Raw genomic sequence first — 27,311 nt, 5'->3', positions numbered from 1 at the left:
AGGACCTGAGTGATAACTTCTCCAGAGGTCTCCAAAAAGGCAAGAGGTGTATTCTACCCCTCTCACTGGAGTTCTGCTGTGTGAAGACATGTTTTCCTTTGGAGGCTGCTGTCGGGTGTTAGATGATGGGTGTCTCTCTGTCTCAGCCCATGGGTCAAAAGGCTGCAGGAGTGGGAATTCACATAAGCCTCTGTCTTGCTAACTGATTTCTGAAGAGTAATTTATGTATGGGGATATTGCTTAGATTGGAACCAATAGAAGTAAGAATTATACCTTGTCATGTTTAAGTATTTCCATTGGTAAAAGTTATGCTAATTCTTTTTGTTATATATTAACTGTTTTTGTTATATTTTAACTGTGTTACATAAAGTTTGTTTTAATAAAAGCTTCCTAGTGGGTCAATAGAATTACACACCTTGCGCTCACACTAATGCAAAACTCAAAAACAGTTGGGGTCTAGGCTAACATCGTAATATACGTTGGAGTTTCTGTTGTGGCCCCTGACACCTGCAAGAGGAAGATCTTTTTTACCAGTGTCCCTGTTTTCATCGCTATTTCGGTTCTGCTAAGTTCCTATCATTGTTAAACTTCATTATTTATAGAAAGGAGTTCCTCCTTTTAAACAACACATTTGACGACCTTATTTGTGGTCTCAAGTCACCACAGTATTAAATAAACCTCATGGTATGGTCACAGCACCAAGGAATTCCATTTAGCAAGTCAAGCCCATTGCAATAGCAATTCATTAATTGTCTTTTTACTGTAGCCCTGGAATTTTTTCCTTTTCGGATAATGATCCAGATCCTCGTGACCTGTTGCGTAAAGAAGTTTTTCGTCATGTTGCCGTTGCCTCTTTTGTTAAGCACCTTGAATGTGGTCCTCTGGTTCTCGATTCTCCCACCAATTGAAACACCTTTTCTCTCTCTACTTTGCTGGACTCCTCACGATTTTGAATACCTCTGTATAATTTTGTGTTTATATAATTTAAAAAAGGAATTTGACAGCTTCAATTTATCAGTAAGGCATGGAATTTTGTGGGCTCTTACAATCAAAGCTGTTATTTCTATAAAAATTATGGACCTGGTTTGTGCGCACCTTCATTAATTTGAAAGTCAAATAACTTGTGCTAGCTTGAGTTTTGATCTGCAAATACATGAGACAGAAATAATTATTTATTTGGCTGACGATATGTCTAAGTTTTAATTAGACACATGGGAATTGCTATATGTTTGAAAACAAATCCATTCCCTAGGTTTTCTTCTGTAACAAAAATCTACACACTGAAATTATTTACAGATATTAATAGGCAGCAGATGTCTTTGAATTTTTTGATTTTAGTTGTCAACTTTGATTTACATATGATCAGGGCACAGATCGGTACTGGGGCAGGGATCGGCACTGGGGCCTCAACTATTTACCATTTATATAGACTATCTGGAGGAGGGGACTGAGTGTAGGGTAACAAAGTTTACAGATGACACAAAGATAAGTGGAAAAGTGAATCGTGTGGAGGGCGTAGAAGGTCTGCAGAGAGATTTGGACAGGCTGAGTGAGTGGGCGAGGATCTGGCAGATGGAGTATAACGTTAACAAATGCAAGGTTATTCACTTTGGAAGAAATAATAGCAAATTGGATTATTATCTAAATGGAAAGAAATTACAACATGCTGCTGTGCAGAGGGACCTGGGGGTCCTTGTGCATGAGACGCAAAAACCCAGTCTGCAGGTGCAACAGGTGATCAAGAAGGCAAATGGGATGTTGGCCTATATCGCAAGGGGGATAGAATATAAAAGCAGAAATGTCTTGCTGCATCTGTACAGAGCATTGGTGAGGCCGCAGCTGGAATACTGTGTGCAGTATTGGTCCCCTTATTTGCGGAAGGATATATTGGCCTTGGAGGGAGTGCAGAGAAGGTTCACCAGGTTGATACCAGAGATGAGGGGTGTTGATTATGAGGAGAGACTGAGCACATTGGGTTTGTATTCATTGGAATTTAGAAGGCTGAGGGGGGATCTTATAGAAACCTATAAGATAATGAAGGGGCTGGATAGGGTAGAGATGGAGAGATTCTTTCCACTTAGAAAGGAAACTAGAACTAGAGGGCACAGCCTCAAAATAAAGGGGGGTCAGTTTAGGACAGAGTTGAGGAGGAACTTCTTCTCTCAGAGGGTGGTGAATCTCTGGAATTCTCTGCCCACTGAAGTGATGGAGGCTACCTCGTTGAATATGTTTAAATCACGGATAGATGGATTCCTGATCGGTAAGGGAATTAGGGGCTATAGGGATCAGGCGGGTAAGTGGAACTGATCCACTTCAGATCAGCCATGATCTTATTGAATGGCGGGGCAGGTTCGAGGGGCTAGATGGCCTACTCCTGCTCCTATTTCTTATGTTCTTAGATGTCGTTGAAGAAGATTTAACTTTTTGACACTTTGACTACGTGGTTGTGATCATCTAAGCTCAAGTGGTAATGACTGTTTTAAACGGATATTATGTTAATTTCAAAGCATTGTAATTAATGTTGTCTAAACTAATTCTTTGCAGATGGCCCAGCAGGAGACAAAGACACAGAAGACAAGAAAAAAGAATGTTCAACTTCCTCCAAGAACAGTTTGGGTTCAACAGAGCAAAGGTCATTTTGGAGTTTTTTAACATTGCATTAGTTACCTTCCATGATATATGCAGCTCCATTTAAATGGAACACTTGCTTATCTATCTTACTTCAGACTCCCTGCAAGTAATTTCTCTGACTTGCTTATCCTCTGTAAACTTGACGTCATCCAAAATTCTGCTTCCCATACCTTAATTTGCATTAAGTTCTGTTACCTATCAAAGCTATGCTGCCTGACCTACATTTTAGCTCCCAATTACGCAATGCCTCATTTTAAAATTCCCATCCTTGTTGTCAGATCCGGCCTTGCACTCACACCTACCAGCTCTGTAATCTCCTTCAGCCCTACAACCCTCTGAAATATCTGTGCTCCTCCGATTTTGGTCTCTTGAAGATCCTGGATTTTAATCACTTCACCACTGTCAGCTGTCGGGGTCCTAGGCTTTGATATTACTTCCCCCTAACCTCTCCCTAACTCTACTCCTTTCAGGTGTTCCTTAAATCCACCTCTTTGTCCAAGCTTTTAATCACATGCTCTAATATTTTCTGAAATGGTTTGATGTCCAATTTTGTTGACTCTGATTTTAAGTGCTTTGGTACTTATTACTGCATTAAAGGCTCTCTGTAAACTTGATAGTGGAGGTGGAGGCAGCGGTGCTGGAGTGATTGGTAGAAGTGGAGCGATTGGTGATATTAGTGGTGACAGTGCAGGTGTTGATAATCGCAGTCTTGTCTCATTTGCAAGTTTTTAAAAAAAATTCAAATACCAGGTTTTTACATTCAAAATAATTTTAATTGTTGATTATTGAGAAATTTTGAGATGCAAAAAACATTAATGCATTGCCTCTTGGTGATGTTGGGCAATGTCACTAAGTAATAAATTTGACTAACCATATTTGAAAAAATAGGAGCTAATTTAAATTAATGAACTGAAATAGTGGTTCTCATTTGGTAGTTCATGCCAGTGGTGACTTTCTACAAGGAAAAAATAGACAAGTTGGAATTTATTTTTGATTAGAATAGCAAAGCATTGGCAGTTACTGAAAATTAGTATATACTGATTTAGATGTGATTAATGAAGGGGGTTAGTTAAACTTGTACCTGCAGTAATCTGAATACTCTGTTTTATAGATTATGTAACTAAATATGAAAATTCTTAATATTTTTGTTTTAGATGTTTGCATGGAAAGAGGATGGTATCCTATAAATCAGATCAGTACCGGCGACACATCCTTTGAAGATGAATGCTTTTACTGCATAAACAACCCAATTAATGAAACCTCCATCTCTTGTAGCTTTAGTAAGAGACAAGAACCGAGGACACCCACTACTCCAAAGATGACCACATTTCCACCAATTCCTGTTACGAGTGATACTGTCCGCAATAAGTGTAGAGAAATGTTGTCGGCTGCTCTCCAAACAGACAGTGAGTGAAATGCACAATAATAATCTCTTATTCTATTACTTAAAATGAAGTTGTTAAAATCTCCTTCATTATTAAAGCTGTTGTTTCAACATTTCTTTTGCCCTGAAATGTTCCTGTAATTGAGGAGGCTGTTCAAGATCTTGGACAGGATACAGAAAAAATGTTGTCAGATGATAGAAAAATCCCACTCCGCTCCAATCACTTTTCCAACAAAAGCTTTTTTTTTGTCTCTATTTTACTGAACTACCCTGTCTTAATTATGAATGTAACTCTCTGTCTCAGCTACTTTGAAATTAAAAGATTGCAGTTTTCTAAATCATTCATTCCCTCAACCTTAAAACCATGAAATTACTTTCCTCCTCCCCCTTTGCCTTTCTACTGGCTCAGGCTAAGTGTCAGTATGGCTCAGCAGTAGCACTCTCATCTAAGTCAGAAGGTCACGGGTTGAACCCCAGTCCAGAGACTTGAGAACAATGTCACACCCAGTAAAGGCATGTCATATTCATATCTTTTAAAATATTAACTTTACAGTATGAACTTTACTCAGTCTAGAATCTTTTGAAACTGATCTTTCTTTTAAAATGAACAATAGTGCTTTAAAGATTGGCTGCCAGAGGTCAGATGATGTATACATTCACAACTGACTCGGTGCAGCTATATTTTAAGGATTGACAAACCAGTATTTCAAATTGAAATAAAAACAGAATATGTTGGAAAAACTCAGCAAGTCTGGCAGTATCTGTGAAGAGAAAAACAGAATTAATGTTTCAAGTTCGTATGGCTTCTTCAGAATCTGTTTGAATCAGATTTCCAGCAACTGCAGTATTTGCTTTTATTCCAAACTAAAAAGTGTTCATTACACATCTACATCGCTAAATTGAATGGTTTTTTTTAAACAAAGAAGTTAATTGTCTTCACCCCTTCAGGATAAATGTCTTCAAGCAATAAATCGGGATATGGCTACTCAGCCAGAGAGAGAGAGGGAGTGTGTGTGTGAGAGAGAGAGGGGGCTAGCAGCAGCAGCAACTTGTATTGGCAAAAGGAACTAGAGTTGTAAGAAATCACATGGTAATAAAGCCATGTTTGTCTCTTTGTAATTTTAAATGCTGAATGCAGAAAGAAGTCACACAGCAATAGGAAAGGCAGTAACACTTTTTGCCTTCAAAGAACCAGAGGCTGTAACAATGTAAGGTCTCCAAGTGTATTCTTATTCAGGTCCATTAATACAAGCAAGCTGATCTCCTCGTAATGAGACTATAGGCAACTAACTTTGTGACCTGCAGAAAGTCCATCCCTTAGAGAAAATCCTGAAATGACTTTAACTCTGGAATTCATGTAAATTACCCTTCAAGATTGAAGACATCTTCACCAGGCCTGCTACATGTGTTTTCCAGAACAAGACAATCACCTGAATCAGGAACTTGTTTTGCTCATCACCTGTAAATGGGCACTATTCTCTTCAACTGTACTTCCTTTGAGTGTGTTTGTGTGAGAGACTGCATCAGCATTAGATTTTGGGGTGAGTGCATAAATAAACAATTCTCTTTATTTAGATCTACAATAGGCTTTTTTGCTGGTTACTCAAATTGTCCACACACTCCATGGTTAAAAAGTACTATTCTCTCTCTCATAAACTTGCTGATTGCAGAGTTAGGAAAGAAACCGGGATTTCAGCAGTGCTCCCTCTCGCTCTGTAACAACATAATCATTATAGCACCAAGGGAGCGCTATTTGAAGGGTCTTTTAAATGGGAAGTTAAACAGAGGGCCTATATGCCTTTTTTCACATGGACATATAGGGGAGGATTCTCCAGCCTCATCCAACAGCCTGCGGGAATCCCAGTGTCCTGCTGAATGGGACGTTGGTCAAAAATTAGGATTCCTGCCAGGCATAAAAACAATTGGGATTCACGGGCCTAAATTATGCAAACCTTATTGTAAGACAATTAGTGGGCTGAATAGTCCATTCAGTGACCTCTCGCCAAGCACTTGTCTCCCCAGTGGACAGGCTTTGCTGCTGGTAATGACAGTGTGAACCTGGCATGCTGGACCCCGAAGAGGGATCAGAGGTTGGTCCAGTGGTTATTTGCCCCACTGCCAGACTGTAGAGAGAGGGTCCCCTCAAGAGTCCTGGGGGTTGGATGGGCTCAGGACGGGGCAAAGGATTGATCTTGGCATGTCTCCTAGGATGGGGGTTCCATGGCTGAACTGCCCCTTCTACCCCTGGCAGACCTGAAGATCACTCCTGGCATGGTGATTTCAGGCAGCTGTCTGCTCAACATCTTCATTCCTGCTTGTCATCTGTGAAAACTTTTTGAAGTGGCCTGGTCACTTTAATCTCAATACCTCTTGGTCATCTGGTAGGCTTTTAATTCGCAGCAGAACTCCATTCTGAATCAGCAATTTTCCTTTATCTTTCTCTGAAGCTGCAGCTGTGAGCAGCCCCCTTTGAAGTCCTTTGACAGAGAGGAGATGTAACCTTCACCATAAGAGGGGGTTCTCTCCTCCGCAGTTGTTCACTCAGTCCCATTCTATTCAGACAGCTTTCAGTTGAAGTCTGAGCCTTCCTAGAAAGCTGAAATCCTTTGAAACCCTCTCTATTCCTTTAAAAATCTTTGATCGAATTCAATTTCACTGCAGTCCTTATAGAATTGACGAGGCACCATTTCTGTTTTGGTGGGGAGGGGGACCTGTCCTTTAGAAAGGGCACCACTTACACTGACCAGCCCAGCTTTTCAGAGAATTTCACAGGATGTCTAAATTTGCCTCCATCAGATAGGTGAATCCCACCTGACAGACACTGCAGTGCCAGCGGGAAACACTTTGGTTTTCCTGCTAGTAGGAGCACTTAAGTCTAAAAACAGGAGAATTCCGTCCATGATTTTCTATGTCACTTTTTTTTAAAAAGCAGGAAAGTTCTGTATCCTGACGAACATTTAACTCCACTTACAAAAAAGCTCTGGTCACTTATCTCATTTCTGTTTGCGAGATCTCACTAAATACCAATTGGCTATTTGTCTTTCCTTGCATTATAACATGATTGCATTTCAAAAGTACTTTTTGTGAAATATTTGGAACATTGAGGATGTGGAAGGTGCAATATAAATGCAGTTTCTTTTCCTCCAAAAAAGAGGAGCAGTGCTCTTGGTGTTTTGTCTAACATTCTTCCCTCAAACTGCCTAAAACACACAAACTGGACATCCTACTCATTTCCTGTTTGTAGGACTTGCTGTGAATGTATTTTCAATTGCAATTGCTTAAATCAGCAATTGTCAAATGGTGCCACTGCTGTTATAAGCAACTCAGCGTTGAGGAACAAATAACTTGGCCTATAGATATTGGCCAGAATTTATTCAGTAATTCTGTATTGGTGTCATTCTGTTGTCCGACCTTCTGAAGTATATTTTAACATAACTCCTGGGACAAATTCTTATGTTTTTCCAAAAGTAATAGTTATGTGAATGGAGTAATGTTCCAAAAAATTAAATAGAATCAGGCCCAATTGGTCCATGCGGCACCCCTTGTTTCCCAAACCATCTCATAGAAATCATAGAAACCCTACAGTGCAGAAGGAGGCCATCTGGCCCATCGAGTCTGCACTGACCACAATCCCACCCAGGCCCTACTCCCATATCCCTACACATTTTACCCGCTAATCCCTCTAACCTACGCATCTCAGGACTCTAAGGGGCAATTTTTAACCTGGCCAATCAACCTAACCCACACATCTTTGGACTGTGGGAGGAAACCGGAGCACCTGGAGGAAACCCACGCAGGCACGAGGAGAATGTGCAAACTCTACACAGACAGTGACCCAAGCCGGGAACCCTGGAACTGTGAAGCAGCAGTGCTAACCACTGTGCTACCGTGCCGCCCCAGTATATCTCGATAGCTTTCTATTCCTTTTGTTTTATGTTGATCAAACTTCCACTAAATTCATCTATTATTCAGCTCAACTATGCAAATCTAAATATACTTAATGTTAGAATTAGATCATCCCCTCTGGCATTGCAAACTGCAACTCCAAACCCACTGTAATCTTCATGTTAAGTAACACTAGTGTGGATAGGCTGTGATTGGTCTGGGCCCACTGACGTGATTTAAAAGTCCAACATTCTGTCCTTATTTTTATATTGATGTTATAAATTCTCATGTTAGCATTTATAATGAAAACTGTTTATCACCGTGCATTTGCTCTACCTATTAGTGATGTCATTTCAGTTCCCCTAATGCCAGGAGGATTTAGTTAAAACCCAACAGGTTTGCATAGACCTTCTCCATTACAATTTTAGACATAGGAATTTATAATGACAGAGGTTAATAGTGTGCTGGAAGATTCTGGATTTTGACTCGATAGAATTGTTCATTCTTGGCATTGCATAGGGTGAGTAAAGGCAAAACATGATCTTCCAGTGAAGCACGACTACAGGGTGAATGATAATTGGATCTCGCATTTGGACATAATTTAGCCCCCATTTTTGAAGCTTTTTTGTTCCCCATGGAGACAAACAAAACAAAAGGACCAAATTTACTGTTCAACCCCAATGAGAAACCAAGGAACAAAATTTCACTTGGAACTTTTACTTTAAAAATCAAACCAGGATCAACATGTATCAAAGATTAAACGGGCAATGTAAACTATAAGTTATACATTAAATAACATGTAAAAAAAGATCGATCTCCCAGATTTACTGGACAATCCACTCAGCATTTATGGCACAAGTATGTGCCTCGAAAGTTCTATGTTCTATGAAAGCTCCAAACTTCCTTGGGTGGAATTCCAGCTCCTTTGAGCATTTAGCCACTAGACTGTGATATGTAGGTGCAGCAAAAGGCCATTCGGCCCCTTAAACCTGCTCCACCATTCAATAAGATCATGACTGATCTGATATAATCCTCAACTCCACTTTCCCGCCTTAGCCCCATACCTCTTGATTCCCTTTCACATTAAAAAATCTGTCTATCTCCACCTTGAACATACTTAACGACCCAGCCCTCTATAGTAAAGAATTCCACTGATTCACTACTATCTCAAGAGAAGAAATTTCTCCTCATCTGTCTTAAATTGGCCATCCCTTACTCTGATATTATGCCCTCTGATTCTAGACTCTCCCACAAGGGGAAGCAAACTCTCAGCAACTACCTGAGAATCCTATATGTCTCAATAAGGTCTCCTCTCCTGAATTCCAATGTGTCAAGGCCCAACCTCTCCTCTTCAGAAGATCCTTCCATACCCGGACCAACCTAGTGAACCTTCTTGTCTCCAATGCTAGGATATCTTTCCTTGGATAAGGGGACCAAAGCTTGTTCACAGAATTCCAAGTGTGGTCTATTTCAGCAAAATTTCCCAATTTTTGTACTCCATTCCATTTGCCTTTCTTATTACTTGCTGAACTTGCAAACTAGCATTTTGTGATTTATAAACAAGGACCCTAAAACCCCTCTGCAGCCTTTCTCCATTTAAATAATGTTCAGCTCCTTTATCCTTCCTAGCAAAGTGCATAATTTCACATTTTCCGACATTATATTCAATCTGCTAAGTTTTGCCCACTCACTTAACCTGTCCATATCCCTTGTGTCACCTACTTGCCTTCCTGCTTATTTTTGTGATCCACGAACTTGGAAATCGCACATTCACTTCCCTTGTCCAAGTAATTAATATATATTGTAAATAATTGTGGCCCCACCACTGATCCTTGTGGCACTCCACTAGTTGGAGTTGCCAGGTTGGCAACACAGGTTGCCATCCTGATGCTCCTGTTATCCCAACCCTCTGTTCTATTAGTTAGCCAATCCTCTATTCCATGCTAATATACTAACCCCAACACACTGGGAGAAAAGTGCCCAAATCATGACTGCAACAGCAGGGCTGCAATTCCCTGTCTCTCCTAGGGGAGTCTCCAGACACACACCACCCCGCCACCTGAAATGTCACTGGAGGTTGACAGTGCAGATGCAAACCCCAAATATGTGAACTTGTTGTAATGAAATGAATCCCAGTCAGCACCTAAATCATTTTTGGCTTTGGCATCTGCTTAAAAAATGCGAACGTTACGTAGGATTTACAGCACTCAAACGGCCTTTATTTAGTCTGACCAGCCCATGGCAGTGTTTATGCTTCACTTGACACTCCTCCCTTCTTCTCTAAATCCACATTTTGACTGTTTGTTCTCTTCTCCCTCAAATGATTCTCTAGCTTCTGGTTAATAAATGTCAGTACAGTTCGCGTCAATTATTCACTGTCGTAACAAGTTCTACATTCTTACTATTTTTTGGGGGTAAAAGTATTTCCTCTGAATTCCCTGTTGGATTTCTTGATGGCTATATAAAGATTTCTGGTCTCTAGTTATGCTCTTCCCTGTAAAGCAAAACATTCTCTCTGTGTCCACATTATTAAAACCTTTCATAATTTTTAAAGATCTCTACTAGATCACCCAAGCCATTTTTTTTTAAAAGAGAAAAGATTCCCAGCCTGTTAGTCCTTTCCTGATAGCCGCACCTTTCTGGTATAACCCTTGTAAATCTCATCTTCATCTGTATTTTTTTAATAATATAGCAACCAGAACTACAGACAGTCCTCTGTGTGGTCTATGATTCAATACAGGCTTATCATAACTTTCCTACATTTTAATTATATCCCTCTACAAATAAAGCCTCATGCTTGTTATTTTAAATGGTATTGATAACCTCAATTTAGCAATTGGTATATTTGTATTCTCAGGTCACTTTGTTCATCCACCTCGTCTAGATTTCACTTTCTAAGTAATGTAATCTCCCTGCCCTTCCTACTAAAATGTACTACCTCACATTTATCACTTGAACTTGATTTGCCTATTTGTTGCAGTCCCCCTCAATATTGACTATTTCTACCACCCCCCAAAAATTGTCAGCTGCATATTTCAAAATTGTGCTTTTGATTCCAAAGTTTAAATTGTTGATGGAAGTTGTGAACAGCAGTGTTTCTTGTGGCACACAACTTCCCAACTTTTATCGCTCTGAATAACTAACTTTTATTTCCTCCCTCTGTTGTCCTGAAACCAACTAGCAATCCATTCTGCCACTTATCTCCTGGCTCAGCATTTTCTGACCTTATTAGTCTGTTATGAAGATCCAGAAAAATCACTTCTAGTGGATTACCGTTTTCTGCGCTCTTTGTTACCTACTCAAAAAATTCATTTCCAACAGTCTTTTTAATTGATGTGCCTGCAAAATATTTTAGCTTTGCTTTATGATCCCTGTTAATTTAATCTCAAAGCTACTCCGTTTTAAAAGTTCTGTTTAACATGTGCTACTGTGCTGCCGATGTACTTGGTGTATGTCTCTTCCGAACCCTCAGTTAACCTTTATATTTTTATTCACCCATGGAGTCCTACTTGAGATTTGTTTGCTCTTTCCTTTTAGTGAAATATATTTTCCCTGCACTCCGAACACCCATTTTAAATATTTCCCTTTTGCGTTGTAATTTGCCAATATAGATCTCTGTTTATTTACCAAATTCTATTCTCAGCCCCACAAGATCAGTTTCTCTTCAAACTATTAATTTTGTTTTCATCGAAGCATACTATATTATAGTTACTATGACATCACGATTGCCTAGAAATGTTCCCCTACTTTTGCTTATTTACAAAGTATAAGGGAATAAATGTTATGTTGTTGTTCCGTTTCATTTTAATACTTCGAGTTATATCAATAAGCATATTTTACCTGAGTGTTGTATTTTCCAAATTGTGTTGATATTGAATAAGAACTAGGAGCAGGAGTTGGCCATCTGGCCCCTTGAGCCTGCTCCGCCATTCAATAAGATCATGGCTAATCTTTTTGTGGACTCAGCTTCACTTACCTGCCCGCTCACCATAATCCTTAATTCCTTTACTGTTCAAAAGTTTATCTATCCTTGCCTTAAAAACATTCAATGAGGTAGCCTCAACTGCTTCACTGGGCAGGGAATTCCACAGATTCATAACCCTTTGTGTGAAGAAGTTCCTCCTCAACTCAGTCCTAAATCTGCTTCCCCTTATTTTGAGGCTATGCCCCCTAGTTCTAGTTTTACCCGCCAGTGGGAACAACTTCCCTGCTTCTATCTTATCTATTCCCTTCATAATCTTATATGTTTCTATAAGATCTCCCTTCATTCTTCTGAATTCCAATGAGTATAGTCCCAGTCTACTCAGTCTCTCCTCATAAGCCAACCCTCTCAACTCCGGAATCAACCTAGTGAATCTCCTCTGGACCCCTTCCAGTGCCAGTATATCCTTTCTCAAGTAAGGAGACCAAAACTGTACACAGTACTCCAGGTGTGGCCTCACCAGCACCTTATACAGCTGCAACATAACCTCGCTGTTTTTAAACTCCATCCCTCTAACAATGAAGGACAAAATTCCATTTGCCTTCTTAATTACCTGCTGCACTTGCAAACCAACTCCTTGCGATTCCTGCACAAGGACACCCAGGTCCCTCTGCACAACAGCATGTTGCAATTTTTTACCATTTCAATAATAGTCCATTTTGCTGTTATTCCTACCAAAATGAATAGTGTGGCACAAAGGGAGGTTCATTTAGTCTGTGATGGCCCTTTTTTGAAGAGAAGTCCAGTTTGTCTCCAATTCTTCTTCCTTTCAAGTGTTTACCCAGTTCACTTTTTTGAAAGCATCTACTGAATGTTTCCATCACCCTATCAGGAACTTCCATATCATAGCCAGTAGAGAGATAGACTGGAGTGGCTAATACACATATATTTGCATTGTGTGTCCTGAGAGTTGATCAGTGAGAACCAGAACTCTGAACAGTGGGTGCGCAGACACGCAAATTGACCACCGAGTTGAAGAACAGTGCTGGAATGGACTTCTTGACCATAGTTGCCATTTGATTTTCGGCCAGTAGGTCAGTATTAAAGGATAATGGCTTCGACCAATGGATGGTGTCGAGACAAACTCCACATTTGGAGTATGTAATGGCCTAGAAATAGCTGTGAATTAATTGTTAAGTTGATCTGGGAAAGTGAGGGTGTGGGTTTGGCATAGTTTTGGGGAGGGGGCAATGAGAGATAGGGCACTCAGTGAATGTAGAATGGAAGGAAGAGTGGTGACTTCTATGGTCCTCACTGGATAAAACAATGAAGGACAGGAATATACAATATTAAGATATATGTTCAATAAATCTATAAAATTTAAAAGTTTAAAAAAAGCAGTTGGGGAAAATTCAACATTTTGAAAATGGATGTGGGCAGAGCTCTGTCCATGCTATCAGTGTGACCAGTTTGTACAGGTGAAGATGTTAAATGTGGGCGGAGGAAATTACAGTGGAAGAAATTTGGGAGGAAAAAGTCCCAAAAGTGTAAGTGTGCGCAGGTGCAAGTTTTTTTTTAGATATCTTGAGATTGGCTAAAACAAATAAATTAAACAAATTTTGTGTGGGGCCCACTCCAGAATAGTTGCTTTCTCAATGGTAAGAGAAGTTTAAAGTGAGCCAGGTTTTCCATGGATTTCCATCACCGCTGTAATTACCTTCTTTCCCAGTATCAAATCCTAAACGCAATTCGTCTATTTGTTCAGGTTCCACACTTCACTTTTCATGTTTTCTGGGCTCTTACCCTTTAAACCCCATGAATTGGGATAGCAGGCTGAGGGTTAGTAACTTGCATTATGTTGGATACTATACTGCCCCATAATGTGTATATATAACTTACAGATCCTTGAGTTAATAATGCTAATGTTCTCAATACATTGAGGCAAAGGGATAATGCTGCAACGCCTGTCATTCTTGGTTTCGCCACAAAATGGCACTGTATTCTCAAACAAAATTGATTTTTAAAAAATAGCACGACAGGTCAAGCAGGCAGAATCTGGGTACAGAACAGACAAGTTAATGGCCCAGATTTTGTGGTCAGTGATGGAGCGATGGCTCTTGCTGCTAATCTTGAAGCTTCCCACAAAGATCAAGTGATTTATGTGATGTGGATTTCGCCTTTCCTGCTGTTAATCTGAATCTAGCGCTAAGTCAAAGAGACCTCTAGGCATCCAGTAACAGTGTTGTCATCAAGTAGGGTAATCAATTGAATTCTCAGTGGACAGCCAACCACAGAGCAAAATATCACAATCTTAACATTTTCTTTATTGTATCAAATCTGACTTTTTATCAGAGAAATTTCACAATTCTACCAATTATAAAATTTGTCTTGCTGGATCAGAGGTTTTAGTTTAGTTAGGGCCTTTGGCCCTCCAAGCCTGTGCTGATCATGATGCCCTAACTAAACTTCAAAAAAAATCTTCTGCCCTTACTCGGTCCATATCCCTCTGTTCCCATCCAGATGCCTCTTAAATGTTGTTAATGCGCCTGCTTCCACCACCACCTCTAGCAGCACATTCCAGGCACCCACCTCTCTGCGAGAAAGATTTCCCCCACGCATCTCTCTTAAACTTTTCCCCTCTACCTTGAACTGTGCCCCCTTGTAATTGACACTTCCACCTTGGGGGGGAAAAAGCCTCTGACTATCCATCATGTCTATGCGCCTCATAATTTGTAGACCTCTATCAGGTCTCCCCTCAGCCTCTGTCTTTCCAGTGAAAACAATCCTAGTTTATTCAACCTCTCCTCATAGCCTCGAGACCAGGCAACATCCTGGTGAACCTTCTTTGCACTCTCTGCAAAGCTTCCACATCTTCCTGGTAGTGTGGTGACCAGAACTGCACTGTTGCCTGAACAGTTCCCAGCTTATATAATTTCTTGATTTTTATCTTTCATTTCTGTTTTGATTTCAGAGATGGCACTGTAATACATCTCAGCCTGGGAAAAAAACACAACTAACTCATAATTTATTGCAGCTGTGGGTAAGGCAATGTCAGATTCAAGAATATTTAATGAGCTATTGACATAGTTGACCAGAATGTTCCTCCTCCAATCATTCTCCCGGGTTGTTCAGCTGAAAGGAACTGTCCTTGCCTGGTTCCCTTCTTACCTATCCATTTATAGTCAAAGAATCTTCTGCAATCACTTCTCTGTTTGCCCCATGATTGTTACTGCTGAAGTACCCCAACATTCTATTCATGACTCGTGACTCTCCTCCAATGTCTTGTCTACATGTTGCTTGATCTCATCCAAAAAATGGCATCATGTCCACAAGTATGATGATGGCATCCAGCTGTACCTCCCCAACACCTTTTAGAACTCCTCCACTACTTCTCTTGTCAGGCAATTTTCCCAATATCAAATCCTTGATAAGCTGCAGTTTTCTCCCATTAAACATTGGAAAGGCTGATCCTTCAGTCTATTCCCTAGCCACCAATTTCATTTTCCTGCACCCCTGGCTATGGAATGTTCACAACCTCAGCATTTTATTTGAGCCTGAGCGGAAGTTCTGATCCGATATTTTTTTCCATCACATTCTTCTTGCTCCCAACTTCACCTTGCCTCCACTGCTCCTAAACTCTTATCCATGCTAAAGACTTGACTATTTCTGTACTGGAGGGTGTGTATCAAAGGAAATCTCTCGCCTAATGCATCTGATCAACTGGATTCAGTATTCTCTTTGTTTTCCTTTAAATCTGGACACTCTACTGTCATCAAAAGTTAGAATCTGTCAAGCCGGGTTCCACTCTGGGATCTAATGTTTATGTAGGCTCTCGAAACCATTAAGTACCAGTTATTTATAGATTACTGCAATGTTCGATAGAAACCCGGAAAATGAAGTTTCAGTTACTGAACAAAGAAAATTACAGCACAGGAACAGGACCTTTGGTCCGCCAAGTCTGCACTGACCATGCTGCCCGACTGAACTAAAACCCCATACCCTTCTATTCCCATCCTATCCATGTATTTGTCAAGATGCCCTTTAAAAGTCACTATCATATCTGCTTCCACTACTTTCCCCAGCAACGAGTTCCAGGCACCCATCGCCCTCTGTGTTTTAAAAAAAAAACTTGCCTCGTACATCGCCTTTAAACCTTGCCCCTCGCACCTTAAACCTATGCTCCCTAGTAATTGACTCTTCCACCCTGGGAAAAAGCTTTTGACTATCCACTCTGTCCATGCCCTTCATAATCTTTTAGACTTCTATCAGGTCGCCCCTCAACCTCCGTCGTTCCAGTGAGAACAAACCAAGTTTCTCCAACCTCTCCTCATAATTAACGCCCTCCACACCAGGCAACATCCTGGTAAATCTTTTCTGTATCCTCTCCAAAGCCTCCACATCCTTCTGGTAGTGTGGAGAGCAGAATTGAACACTGTATTCCAAGTGCGGCCTAACTAAGGTTCTATAAAGCTGCAACATGACTTGCCAATTTTTAAACTCAATACCCCGGCAGAAGAAGGCAAGCATGCCGTATGCCTTCTTGACTACCTTTTCCGCCTGCATTGCCACTTTCAGTATGTTTTTGAGAATACCTTTGCATTCCTCGTGTCTGAATACAGAGATACAAGCTGAAAGCTGTTCTTTTGATATTGTATTCTTTCATATTGTTGGGAAATTCTGTGAATCTAGTATTGTAAATCCCCTTCCAATTGAAGTTAGCATAATGTAGAGGAAAAGAACAAACTAGATATTTTTGTTCTGAATATAACATTACAATTGTTTTACTTGGTACAGATAATATAACCGATTAGAACCACAAAAATAGCAATTAATCCATTTGATTTTGGAAGAAAGCAAAATGTATTTATTAGTAGTTCTGCATTCTAGCAAAATGATTTGTATGTGAAAATTTTGATGGAAACCAATATTTTACAAATTTTGAAATATTTAAAACTGAAATTTTGAAATTGAAAATACTTTGAAAGGGGACTTAATATTTAAAATATTCCACTTTGGGAAGCAAAGGCAAAATACTGCAGATGCTGAAAATCTGAAATAATGTCATTTATATAATTTATTGATGGAGCTTTGAGAATCATATTTGCAAATTCCTCTACAATGCCATGAAATCTTTCTGTTAGCTGCTGGAAATTTTAACTAGGCCCCACTGCTTCCCAGAAAGACTGGAATCCGGATTGAATTGAAAACATATTCTGAATGAATCCTCCTATTAGCCAAAATGGCTTGCAACAACAAAGTGTATTATTGTAGTGAAATATTCTAGTATTAAAAAGCAGTTATATCATTTTTAAGAATATTTTGGTTAGAGATGTTAACTGAGAGGATTGCTGAGCATGAAACAAGTCGGTATCTTCTCTGTCAACGTGAACATATTATCTAATCTGGATGCAAGACCATTTGAAATTACTAATTTGTCTTGCTTATACTGCTTGACTCTGTATTTACTGCTGAACAGGACAAACCCAGAACATTCCCCTTCTGACTTTAATTGCATCTTGATTGCAGATGATTATGTTGCAATAGGAACTGACTGCGACCATATGGCAGCGCAAATTGAAGAAAATATCCTTTTTTATGCAAATAGCTTCTGTACAGATGATGTTCATAAACTGCCCATTCATTTGCTAGATGTTTAAGTGATGTAGGATAACACTCTGTCCTTTCCCTTCTGTAGCAACCGTGGAATCACAGTTCCGAATTGGCCAAAATTCAGCATGAGTTGAAATAGATTGACAATCTCGTTCAACAAGCTAGTAAGGTTACTGGTGTAGGAAGTGGAGTGATGAAGTGAATTTGTTTTTTTTGAAGTGATGATTAAAGTACTTTGTTAAAGTACAACAAAGAGGGCTTTACTGTATTGCCATTGTGTACTTGACCTTGGGAGTTAATATTGGGTGTTCAAAGTGTAACATTTCTCCATTCCCAGTGCTAGTTGTGCTCCTCTTAATAAACACAAATATAAAATTACATACCTAACAGGAATGTGTGCTGAAACTAATGATGAGAGATTTTGGTTTCTTTAGCAGCAATAAATATATAATGAATGTGTTCACCCAATAGAGCTATAGGGCTGCATTTTGCAGGGGATGACCCTGGATGTAAAGTTAACCAGAGGTGACTCCGTGCTGCCCATCAGGCAGTCATAAAATGCTGCAGTTGGGCTAAATTGGTGAACAGCCTCACTTGGGAAGAAGTCCCACCCTTGAGAACTGCCAACAATTGTTACTGGCTGGCGGCATCAGAGCTCAAGTAGTGAGTACTGTTGGGACTTCAGGAAGAAGGATGAAGAGGAATTTGGTTGTCCGGGCAGGTAAGTCCTGTAATTATAGGGCTAAGAAGGATACCAGTCTAGGCAGAGAGGGATACGGGAGCCAGGTTCTGACAGGCTCACAGCACAGAAATAAGTGGGAAGGTGACATCCTGGTGGTGGGGATGCTCCTGATGTAAGCAGGGCACTCATTCCCCCGCCCTCCCCCTCCCACACCTTCAAAATTAGGAACCCACTTCCCACCTTTGTTCAGGTAGGCCTTTAAAATGTCCTGCTTGACTACCCACGCCAATTGTACTATTAAAATTAGTAAACTTGTAACAAGCTTATATGATCCTGATTTATTTATATTTGGCAGGGAGCAGCTTGCCCACCTAGTCTGTTAGAGGTGAGCTTGAGTTGGGTAGGAAGGTGGTGGACTGACCACCTGATCTATTTTAATGGCGCACTTTCGAAAAAGCATCCATCATAGACATGTGAAATCCAGCCCATGCACTGTGGAGACTCCCAAGAGACTATGTTTGATAGTAGTCTCTCGTCTGCGAATGTAAGAATTATAGATCAGATCCTTTAATTTGATTGCTATGCAAATTCAAGAATAATAGTAGAAAAACAGCCTTTTATGTCAGCCTTTGCAAAGTTAGAGGTGGGTGGTGTAGATGAGAATGGTAATGTAACATTAGAGATTTAATTTCTAGGAAATATGTTGAATGCAGAGCTATAGCCCACAGATATTATAAATCTTCTTATTTGGAGAAATACAGATTTCTAGCTTTTATCCCTCCTCTGAAAACATTAACTTTATTAACGCCAGAGGAGCTCATAAAGGGATAGCTGCAAAGAGAGCAGAAAGAATCGTCACACATGGGTTGTCTAGTAAGCCAAAAAAAATTGAATAAACTGAGGTTTAATGGTTTCTGTGACTGATTCCGTCATGGGCCAGTGTTCTTTGGAATTTGACATGGTTGCTGTCGAGTTAAATTAAAATGAATATATTCATTCAATAGTTGTCATGTCTGGACTTTGGCTATGACTCCTTAATTTAATTGGTACTTGTATTCCAAGAGATGGGCAACACAGATATGAAATACAAAAACCGAGTGAGAAGCAGGATAGCTAACCTAAAAGATACAAAGAACCCCAACTTAAGGAAGAATGTTCTTTGTGGAAATATTTCAGCAGAACAGATTGCAAGAATGACTGCTGAGGTAAGACAATGATATTACTGTAATGTTTTCTTTCCCATTAAACAAAATCATGGCCAGTATTTTATGGAGCTTTAGGGGGTGCGCACCCAACCTGAACTCAAGTGAAATTGTGTGAGAAGACATTGGATATGTCTCCTGATGTCATGGTGTCCTTGTGTGATATTTTTGGTTGGCGGGTGTACATGACAGTTGAAGTGCACCCGCCAATATTTGGAAGGGCAGTTAAGCCAAGTGAATGTGTAATTGTCCGTTATTTTACATAACTCATGCACTTGGTGCATGGGCCAGGCAGCATTCTCGATTTTCACCATTCCCTATCCAAGGGAGGATGAAATAAAATAAATATTTGCATTTTGAGGTGTTTTGTGTTATACTGCCCGTTGAATAAAAGTAATGCAAAGTAATAAAAGCTCAAATTTATGTTATATAGAGAGAGTTCACAGCATTTGGTTTGTGCAAATGTAATTGGACCAATGCTGCAGCTCCCTGTGGCAGCTGTCAGCCTTCAGGGAGCTCGTAGGAAATGCCCGCCTGCATTGTCCCCTGTCTTGGTGCCAACCTCGCAGGCAGCGCTCAGTCTTTTTGTTAATTGGCTAGCCAGTGTGAAATCGCACTCTGGGACCAGTCATGGACAGAAGAGCATTTGCGTCCAATTCAGGGCCCGCTGAATGCATATGCCCAACAGGCAAAAAAATTGGGCCCATTCCTTCTAATAATGCAAAAATATCTACCAGAACCACTGTACCAAATAAATACCAATATATGTCTTACTGAAAATACCAAACAGTTTTTCTTGCCATAGAAGGTATTTAAAAGAGTTGAAGGTTCATGAACCATAATATAGTCGAGGACATTTTTAATGAATTTGCTTTTCTAATCATCAAATATCAGATAATAAATGCCATTCCACTAATTTGTGGAAACCCAATGAATTCGAATTTAATCCTCTATGAATTGTCTGCCACTAAAATTTGCTGTCACATTATAAATGATATACTAAAGTATTTTCTAATGTTTTCATATTGACATGTGGGGCCCGATTTTACCAAAACGGGCACAGAATCATGGTAAAGTTGGGCGTCGGGCCTTTAACGCGGTTCGTACCTGATTCCTAGCAGAGCGTGGCTTTACCAACACCAGATTCGGGCGCGGCCCACACCCGAATCGGGCAGCCCGCCGATTTAAATGCATTTGCATGCATTTAAATCGACTTAATGAAGCGCGCGCCCAACTCTACCACCAAATCCCACTTTACCACCGTGCGGCCCAATCCGCGTCCGCGTTTTTAACGACCTGGTAAATAGAAGTCGGCGCTTCCTCTGAGGGTTGGCGAGGAGGTAGGCGCGTTGCGTTCGGAGGCTCCACGGTACTTGCGTGTGTCTTGAGTCGCGGCCATTCCGCTGCCCCGGGTCCGTGGCGTCTCTGCGAGTGTGTGGGGGGGGGAGGGGGAGCTGTTGCTGTGCACGAATTCCGATGTCCGTGTGGCAACACTGACCTCGGGTCCTGCAGTGCAGCTGGATCCTAGCACTGCAGCTCACTTCAGGCTGAAGATGTGCACACAGTGCAGATAGCACTGCTGCAGCCTTCCAATGTTACCAGGGGCTGTGACTCTGTGCTGCATGGGGGGTCTGTAACTGGATTGTTGATGCTCAAATGTTCAGAGTCCTGTGGTGAACTTGGCAGAATTGTCCCCGTGGTGGAACTTGGTTGGAAATAAGATTCAAGGAGGTTACTACATCTGGGAAACCAACCATAGTGAAAAGAAGCTTGTATTGGCAGCTCTTCTCTCACATGCCATGGCAGATGTGCCCCTACTTATGAATGTGACTTGCATGGGCAACTTTGGGTGCAGCTACTCTGCCTCTGGAGCAGCCTTGGATCCTTTGTCATCTTGTTTTTATCTGAACATTGCACAGAATTAGAGGAATTCCCTTTGGAAGATAATGTCAAAGTTATAATCACAGGGACTAAAAACCTGACAGTCAAAAATTTGGGGTAATATTTCAAAATGATATCCCCCCCCCCCATCCGTGTTCTGGAATATTATCCCAGATTTTTGACTGTCAGGTTTTTAGTCCCTGTGATTATAACTTTGACATTATCTTCCAATGGGGATTCCTCTAATTCTGTGCAATGTTCAGATAAAAACAAGATGACAAAGGATCCAAGGCTGCTCCAGAGGCAGAGTAGCTGCACCCAAAGTTGCCCATGCAAGTCACATTCATAAGTAGGGGCACATCTGCCATGGCATGTGAGAGAAGAGCTGCCAATACAAGCTTCTTTTCACTATGGTTGGTTTCCCAGATGTAGTAACCTCCTTGAATCTTATTTCCAACCAAGTTCCACCACGGGGACAATTCTGCCAAGTTCACCACAGGAGTCTGGATTATTGATGCTCAAATGTTCAGTTACAGACCACAAATGTATTATACAGGTCACTACTTGCTCACTAGGACACTGTAGTTTAATTACCTTTCTCATAATTAGGCAGCACAAAGAGGATGCTACATTATTTGCAGTTTGCAAGATTCTCCCAAGTCTATCCGCCCCCCCGCCCCACCCCCTCTGCTCTCTCTGCTGTTTTGTATTTCGTGCCCGGGTGCGCTGCTTCGGATTTTTTTCAAACTGCGCATGTGCAGTTCACAACTCAGATCGGTCCGACAGCGCGCATCGGGCCGGAGCTGGCAAAACGCGTATGGGCATGCTGCAAAGAGGATTCTGGGCTCTGATCCGTATTACGCCCGGATCCCGCCCTTGGGCCTCAATTGGTAAAATCGGGCCCGTAGTGTTGCCTTTATGTAGCTAAATTTTCTAGAATGGGATAGGGCTTTTACAAATTGGAATTTATTTTAAAAAAGTAAAATACTTACTTTGTCATTGGATAAATATACGTAATTGAAACTAAACTCTCCTAAACAATTCTTAAACAAAGAACAGTTTTGGTGATTATGTATTACACCATTGAAAAGTTTTTGTGTCTTCTCAGGCATCCAAATCCACAGAGAAATCACACACGGCCTACATTATTAGATATTCATAGTAACTTGGTGTCATCTGAAATATTTTTGATAGTAAAATAGTTGAGTTCCTGTGGGTTATGGGGTGCAGACAATAAAGTGGAACTAAGTCGGCCACCAGATCAGCCGTGATCTTATTGAACAGTGGAGCAGGTTTGAAGGGCTGAATGGTCTACACTTGAGTCGAAGTCCCTAAGCCCTCCACTCCAAGTCTTTGAGCACAAATGCAAGCTTGCAATGCAGCATTGTGGAAGAGCTGTGCTTTTGGAGATACCATTTTTCAAATGAGACATAAAATAAAAGTCCTATTTCCCCCCTCAGAGTTGACATAAAAGATCCCACGACACTATTCAAAGAGATTGTGAGGGAGATCTCCCAATTGTCCCAGCCAATATTTATTCCTCAGCCGCACTTAGCTGGGCATGTATCCCCTTGCTGCTTGTGGAACATTATTGTCCGCTAATTGGCTGCTACGTTTCCCCATGTTACAGCAATTATCCATGCTTCAAACCATGTTATAGGCTGTAAAGCCCTTTGGGATGGTTTATAAATTCAAGTCCTTTCCTCTTCTTCTTTATACTTTATTTGCAATTACAATTAAATAAACTCCCTTGCCCCCCCCCCCAAAATGTGCATAAACATTAAAGTATTTTTCTCATTAAGAATGAGGCTTAAATGCTCCCATCCTGAATCTGTTCCATGTCTTACAGTCCACTGTCTACTTTGTTTTCTATATTTTTAGTTCCTACAGAGTTTCCCTATTTTGTGTCCTTTTGTGTTATCACATCACTTTTATTATAGTTCACCATGCTGCTTGTTCCTTAGATATGATTTGAAGTGTTGAATTTGTCCATATTCGAACTATTTAGCCTGTTCACTCCTTGATAGCTGTATTTGATTGCAGATTAATCCATTGCCAGATGCAACCAATATTTGTCATACCCTTTTTTCAGGTGCTGAATGTGAGGCAGTTAGCGCCGAGGTGGGGGAGGTTGGTGGAGCAAAAACTACCATTTTAATATGGTTCTGTCCTGTAGCCGAAACAAACATGTTGGAATTGTTTTTGATGTCGGCCAGAATTCTCCCAGAAAAATTCGAAGTGTCGAATTCGCGTGTAAACTGGAGTAATTCACGCTTTTTTTCAGTGGGAGTTCAGCGAAGAATCTCCCACACTCTGTGCACTGCAGAGATCACTAGTGTGTATATCATTAAAAATCAGTGGCGGGGCCTCTTCCCACCCAGGAGACCGGCAGCGTAGCGCTGAGTGGGCCACTGCGCATGTGCCGATCTGTCAGCGCCGAAATCGACACATGCGCAGTAGCCCCTGTCTGGCAGCCTCCTGATTGCTGGCCAGCCTCATGACCCCTGTATCGCAGCCTCTCGGCCCGCCCCAATCACTGGACTCCCTCCTTCCCCACTGATCCTGATTACAGAGTGGCAGTGGGGTCCTGCCCCCTTGGCACTGCCCCATGCTCGATGGACAGTGCCAAGGTGCCCCCTGGGCATTGGAACTTTGCCCTTTGGGCAGGGCCATGGGGCCCAGGCTGGCACTGCCAAGATGCCAATGCCTAGGGGGCACCACCCCCGCCACCCAACCCTCTGGGGGGGGGGGGGGCTGATTACTTCATAATTGCCAACTAGGATGAATCTAACCGTTGCATTCTAAATTATGGATCTAGATAGCTATCACATCTAAACGGGTGATTTGGTGTTGAAAACACTTGCTGCAAGAAATTTGCGATACACTAAATACTTAACCAATATTTCAATTCTTCTGTGTTTTTCCTTTGAAAATCGGCTGTGACAATCAAAAGATATAGTGATCCCACTACGCATGTTGGAGGTGACACCATTTTGAATTTTGCATCCCTGACCTCATTGTGGTTTAAAAGGTGGCTGCCGTGTGATTAAGGTGAAGTAGAAACATAATTAAGATTTAATTTATCTCGAATAGGTGCAGAGAGGTTAAATTATATCCCTGCTCTTCCCAGGCAGTGGAATTCTTTACAGGAATTTGTTTTCATTTTGGTAAATTTCATGTGGGAACTAGAGTAGAAAGGGATACAGTTTAGAAAAGTGTTTCTTGTTCTGGATTAATATGTAAATTTAATTACAGTGGAGCTCACATTGGGCGGGGTGGAGGTTGAAAGTATTGAAACCTTGAAGCGGTTTGGATCTTAGAACAAAGAACAATACAGCACAGGAACAGGCCCTTCGGCCCTCCAAGCCCACGCCGCTCCCCGGTCCAGGATTGAATTCTGAATCCAGGATCCCCGCCCAATTTTCCAGCCTATCTACATCCTAATATCCTATCCGCCGAGCTGTCCCTCACAGCTACGATGCTTTGTTCATCACAACCTATTAACTCACCCCCACCCCCCCATTCCAGACCATGTGATCTCCAGGGAGAGGTGAAAACCCCAGGGCCAATATGGGGGGAAAAAAAATCTGGGAAATTCCTCTCCGACCCCCTGAGGCGATCGAAACGAGTCCAGGAGATCACACTGGCCCTGATCAGAAAATGCTTCCCAACCCTATTCATTTCCACTTCTGCTTTACGAACACCATCTGAATTCCCTGCCCCCGAGACAGGTTCCCAACTATCCGCAGTCTCGCTCTGTACTGGCACCAGCAAGATGATCATAGAATGAAGCCTTGAAACGAGAAACAAAGAACAATTAGCCCGCGCCGCTCCCTGGTCCAAACTAGACCACTCTTTTGTATCCCTCCATTCCCACTCCGTTCATATAGCTGTCTAGATAAGTCTTAAACGTTCCCAGTGTGTCCGCCTCCACCACCTTGCCCGGCAACACATTCCAGGCCCCCACGACCCTCTGTGTAAAATATGTCCTTCTGATATCTGTGTTAAACCTCCCCCCCCCCCCTTCACCTTGAACCTATGACCCCTCGTGAACGTCACCACCGACCTGGGGAAAAGCTTCCCAGCGTTCACCCTATCTATGCCTTTCATAATTTTATACACCTCTATTAAGTCTCCCCTCATCCTCCGTCTTTCCAAGGAGAACAACCCCAGTTTCCCCAATCTCTCCTCATAACCAAGCCCCTCCATACCAGGCAACATCCTTGTAAACCTCCTCTGTACTCTCTCCAAAGCCTCCACGTCCTTCTGGTAGTGTGGCGACCAGAACTGGACGCAGTATTCCAAATGCGGCCGAACCAACGTTCTATACATCTGCAACATCAGACCCCAACTTTTATACTCTATGCCCCGTCCTATAAAGGCAAGCATGCCATATGCCTTCTTCACCACCTTCTCCACCTGTGACGCCACCTTCAAAGATCTGTGGACTTGCACACCCAGGTCCCTCTGCGTCTCTACACCCTTTATGGTTCTTCCATTTATCGTGTAGCTCCTCCCTACATTATTCCCACCAAAATGCATCACTTCGCATTTATCTGGATTGAACTCCATCTGCCATTTCTTTGCCCAAATTTCCAGCCTATCTATATCCTTCTGTAGCCTCTGACAATGTTCCTCACTATCTGCAAGTCCTGCCAGTTTTGTGTCGTCCGCAAACTTACTGATCACCCCAGTTACTCCTCCTTCCAGATCATTTATATAAATCACAAACAGCAGAGGTCCCAATACAGAGCCCTGCGGAACACCACTAGTCACAGGCCTCCAGCCGGAAAAAGACCCTTCCACTACCACCCTCTGTCTTCTATGACCAAGCCAGTTCTCCACCCATCTAGCCACCTCCCCCTTTATCCCATGAGATCCAACCTTTTTCACTAGCCTACCATGAGGGGCTTTGTCAAACGCTTTACTAAAGTCCATATAGACAACATCCACGGCCCTTCCTTCGTCAACCATTCTGGTCACTTCTTCAAAAAACACCACCAGGTTAGTGAGGCATGACCTCCCTCTCACAAAACCATGCTGACTATCGTTAATGAGTTTATTCCTTTCTAAATGCGCATACATCCTATCTCTAAGAATCTTCTCCAACAACTTCCCCACCACGGACGTCAAGCTCTTGCTAGGATTTGATGATACAGTTTGTATACTGATCACATCTTGTGAAAATCTGACCAGAAATTCATTTTCTTCCCCTTCTGCATCTCAAAAAGCTGCAGGTTAAATCTGCATTTATTCAGCCAGTTGTACTGGCTGCATATCTCCCTTCAAAATCTGCTATCTCTGATCATCATCACCCTGGCTTTTACAATCCTATCAAGATGGATAAAATGTACTGGGTCATCTCACATCTGAAATGCATTGAGCCTGAAAACCTGTTAATTATTTTGGAATAGTGTAACTTGGCAGCTATTTTAAAGTTATATATGTGCTGGCCAGTTTACAGTGAGTGCTCATGTATTAAATGCCAATTATCGAGCAGTATTGAAGGGAAGCATTTCTTGGTCAGTAACAGCAGGAGACGGACTGCAGTTGCAGTTCTTGGATTGGCTGGGAGCTGAACCACACGGAATTGCTCCTTGATGTGCTTTTAACCAACATTCTTCTTGGTATGAAGAGACACCTGAATTGGTAGATCTCAGCAGGGCTGAGAATCGACAGTGAAATTAAGATGTTTTTACCAGGGATTTTAACAAAAGCACATTTTGGTGTCTTGCCGATTGGAGGGACATAAAGGCCACGATTCTCCCATCCGGGAGATTCTCACGTTGGCCGATTCACGCGAGCGTTCATGCCCCACTTCTGTCTCCCAGTGCCAGATTTCCAGCGGCATCTGCTCCACGCCGGAAATCGGCGGGGAGGCACAAAGACCATTTACACAGTCATTGTAATATAATTTAAATACGATTAGCTGGGCCGGGACTGAAGTCTCTGGGTCTGCCAGCAACTCCCACTCCAGTGGAGATTACAATATAGCTCCCCAATAAAGGGGAACTAGTGGCTTGATCCCTCTGGAATGAAGGGGGAGTAATCTGGGCCCCCAGAGGGTCGGACGGTGGGGGTTGACCCCTGGGCATTGGTACTCTGGCAGTGCCA

At 41.7% G+C, this 27,311-nt stretch overlaps 1 protein-coding gene across 4 annotated transcripts in view; it reads left to right on the top strand.

The window, feature by feature from the left end:
- The window catches only part of LOC144508557 (transcription elongation factor A protein 1-like), a 59,104-nt gene that overhangs the window by 15,962 nt on the left and 15,831 nt on the right, over window positions 1-27,311 (top strand). For 2 of the 4 annotated variants that reach the window (XM_078236617.1, XM_078236618.1), the window contains 4 exons: window positions 2,545-2,632; window positions 3,907-4,037; window positions 17,349-17,405; window positions 19,165-19,319. In XM_078236617.1, coding sequence (XP_078092743.1) covers window positions 2,545-2,632; window positions 3,907-4,037; window positions 17,349-17,405; window positions 19,165-19,319 — 431 coding nt within the window. Of the gene's footprint in view, window positions 1-2,544; window positions 2,633-3,785; window positions 4,038-17,348; window positions 17,406-19,164; window positions 19,320-27,311 lie in introns of all 4 variants that reach the window. The other 2 variants (XM_078236620.1, XM_078236619.1) reach the window with 1 other exon arrangement.

Source organism: Mustelus asterias, chromosome 20 (assembly GCF_964213995.1).
Source record: "Mustelus asterias chromosome 20, sMusAst1.hap1.1, whole genome shotgun sequence".
NCBI lineage: Eukaryota > Metazoa > Chordata > Chondrichthyes > Carcharhiniformes > Triakidae > Mustelus > Mustelus asterias.
This window is presented reverse-complemented; position numbering and strand designations above follow the sequence as displayed.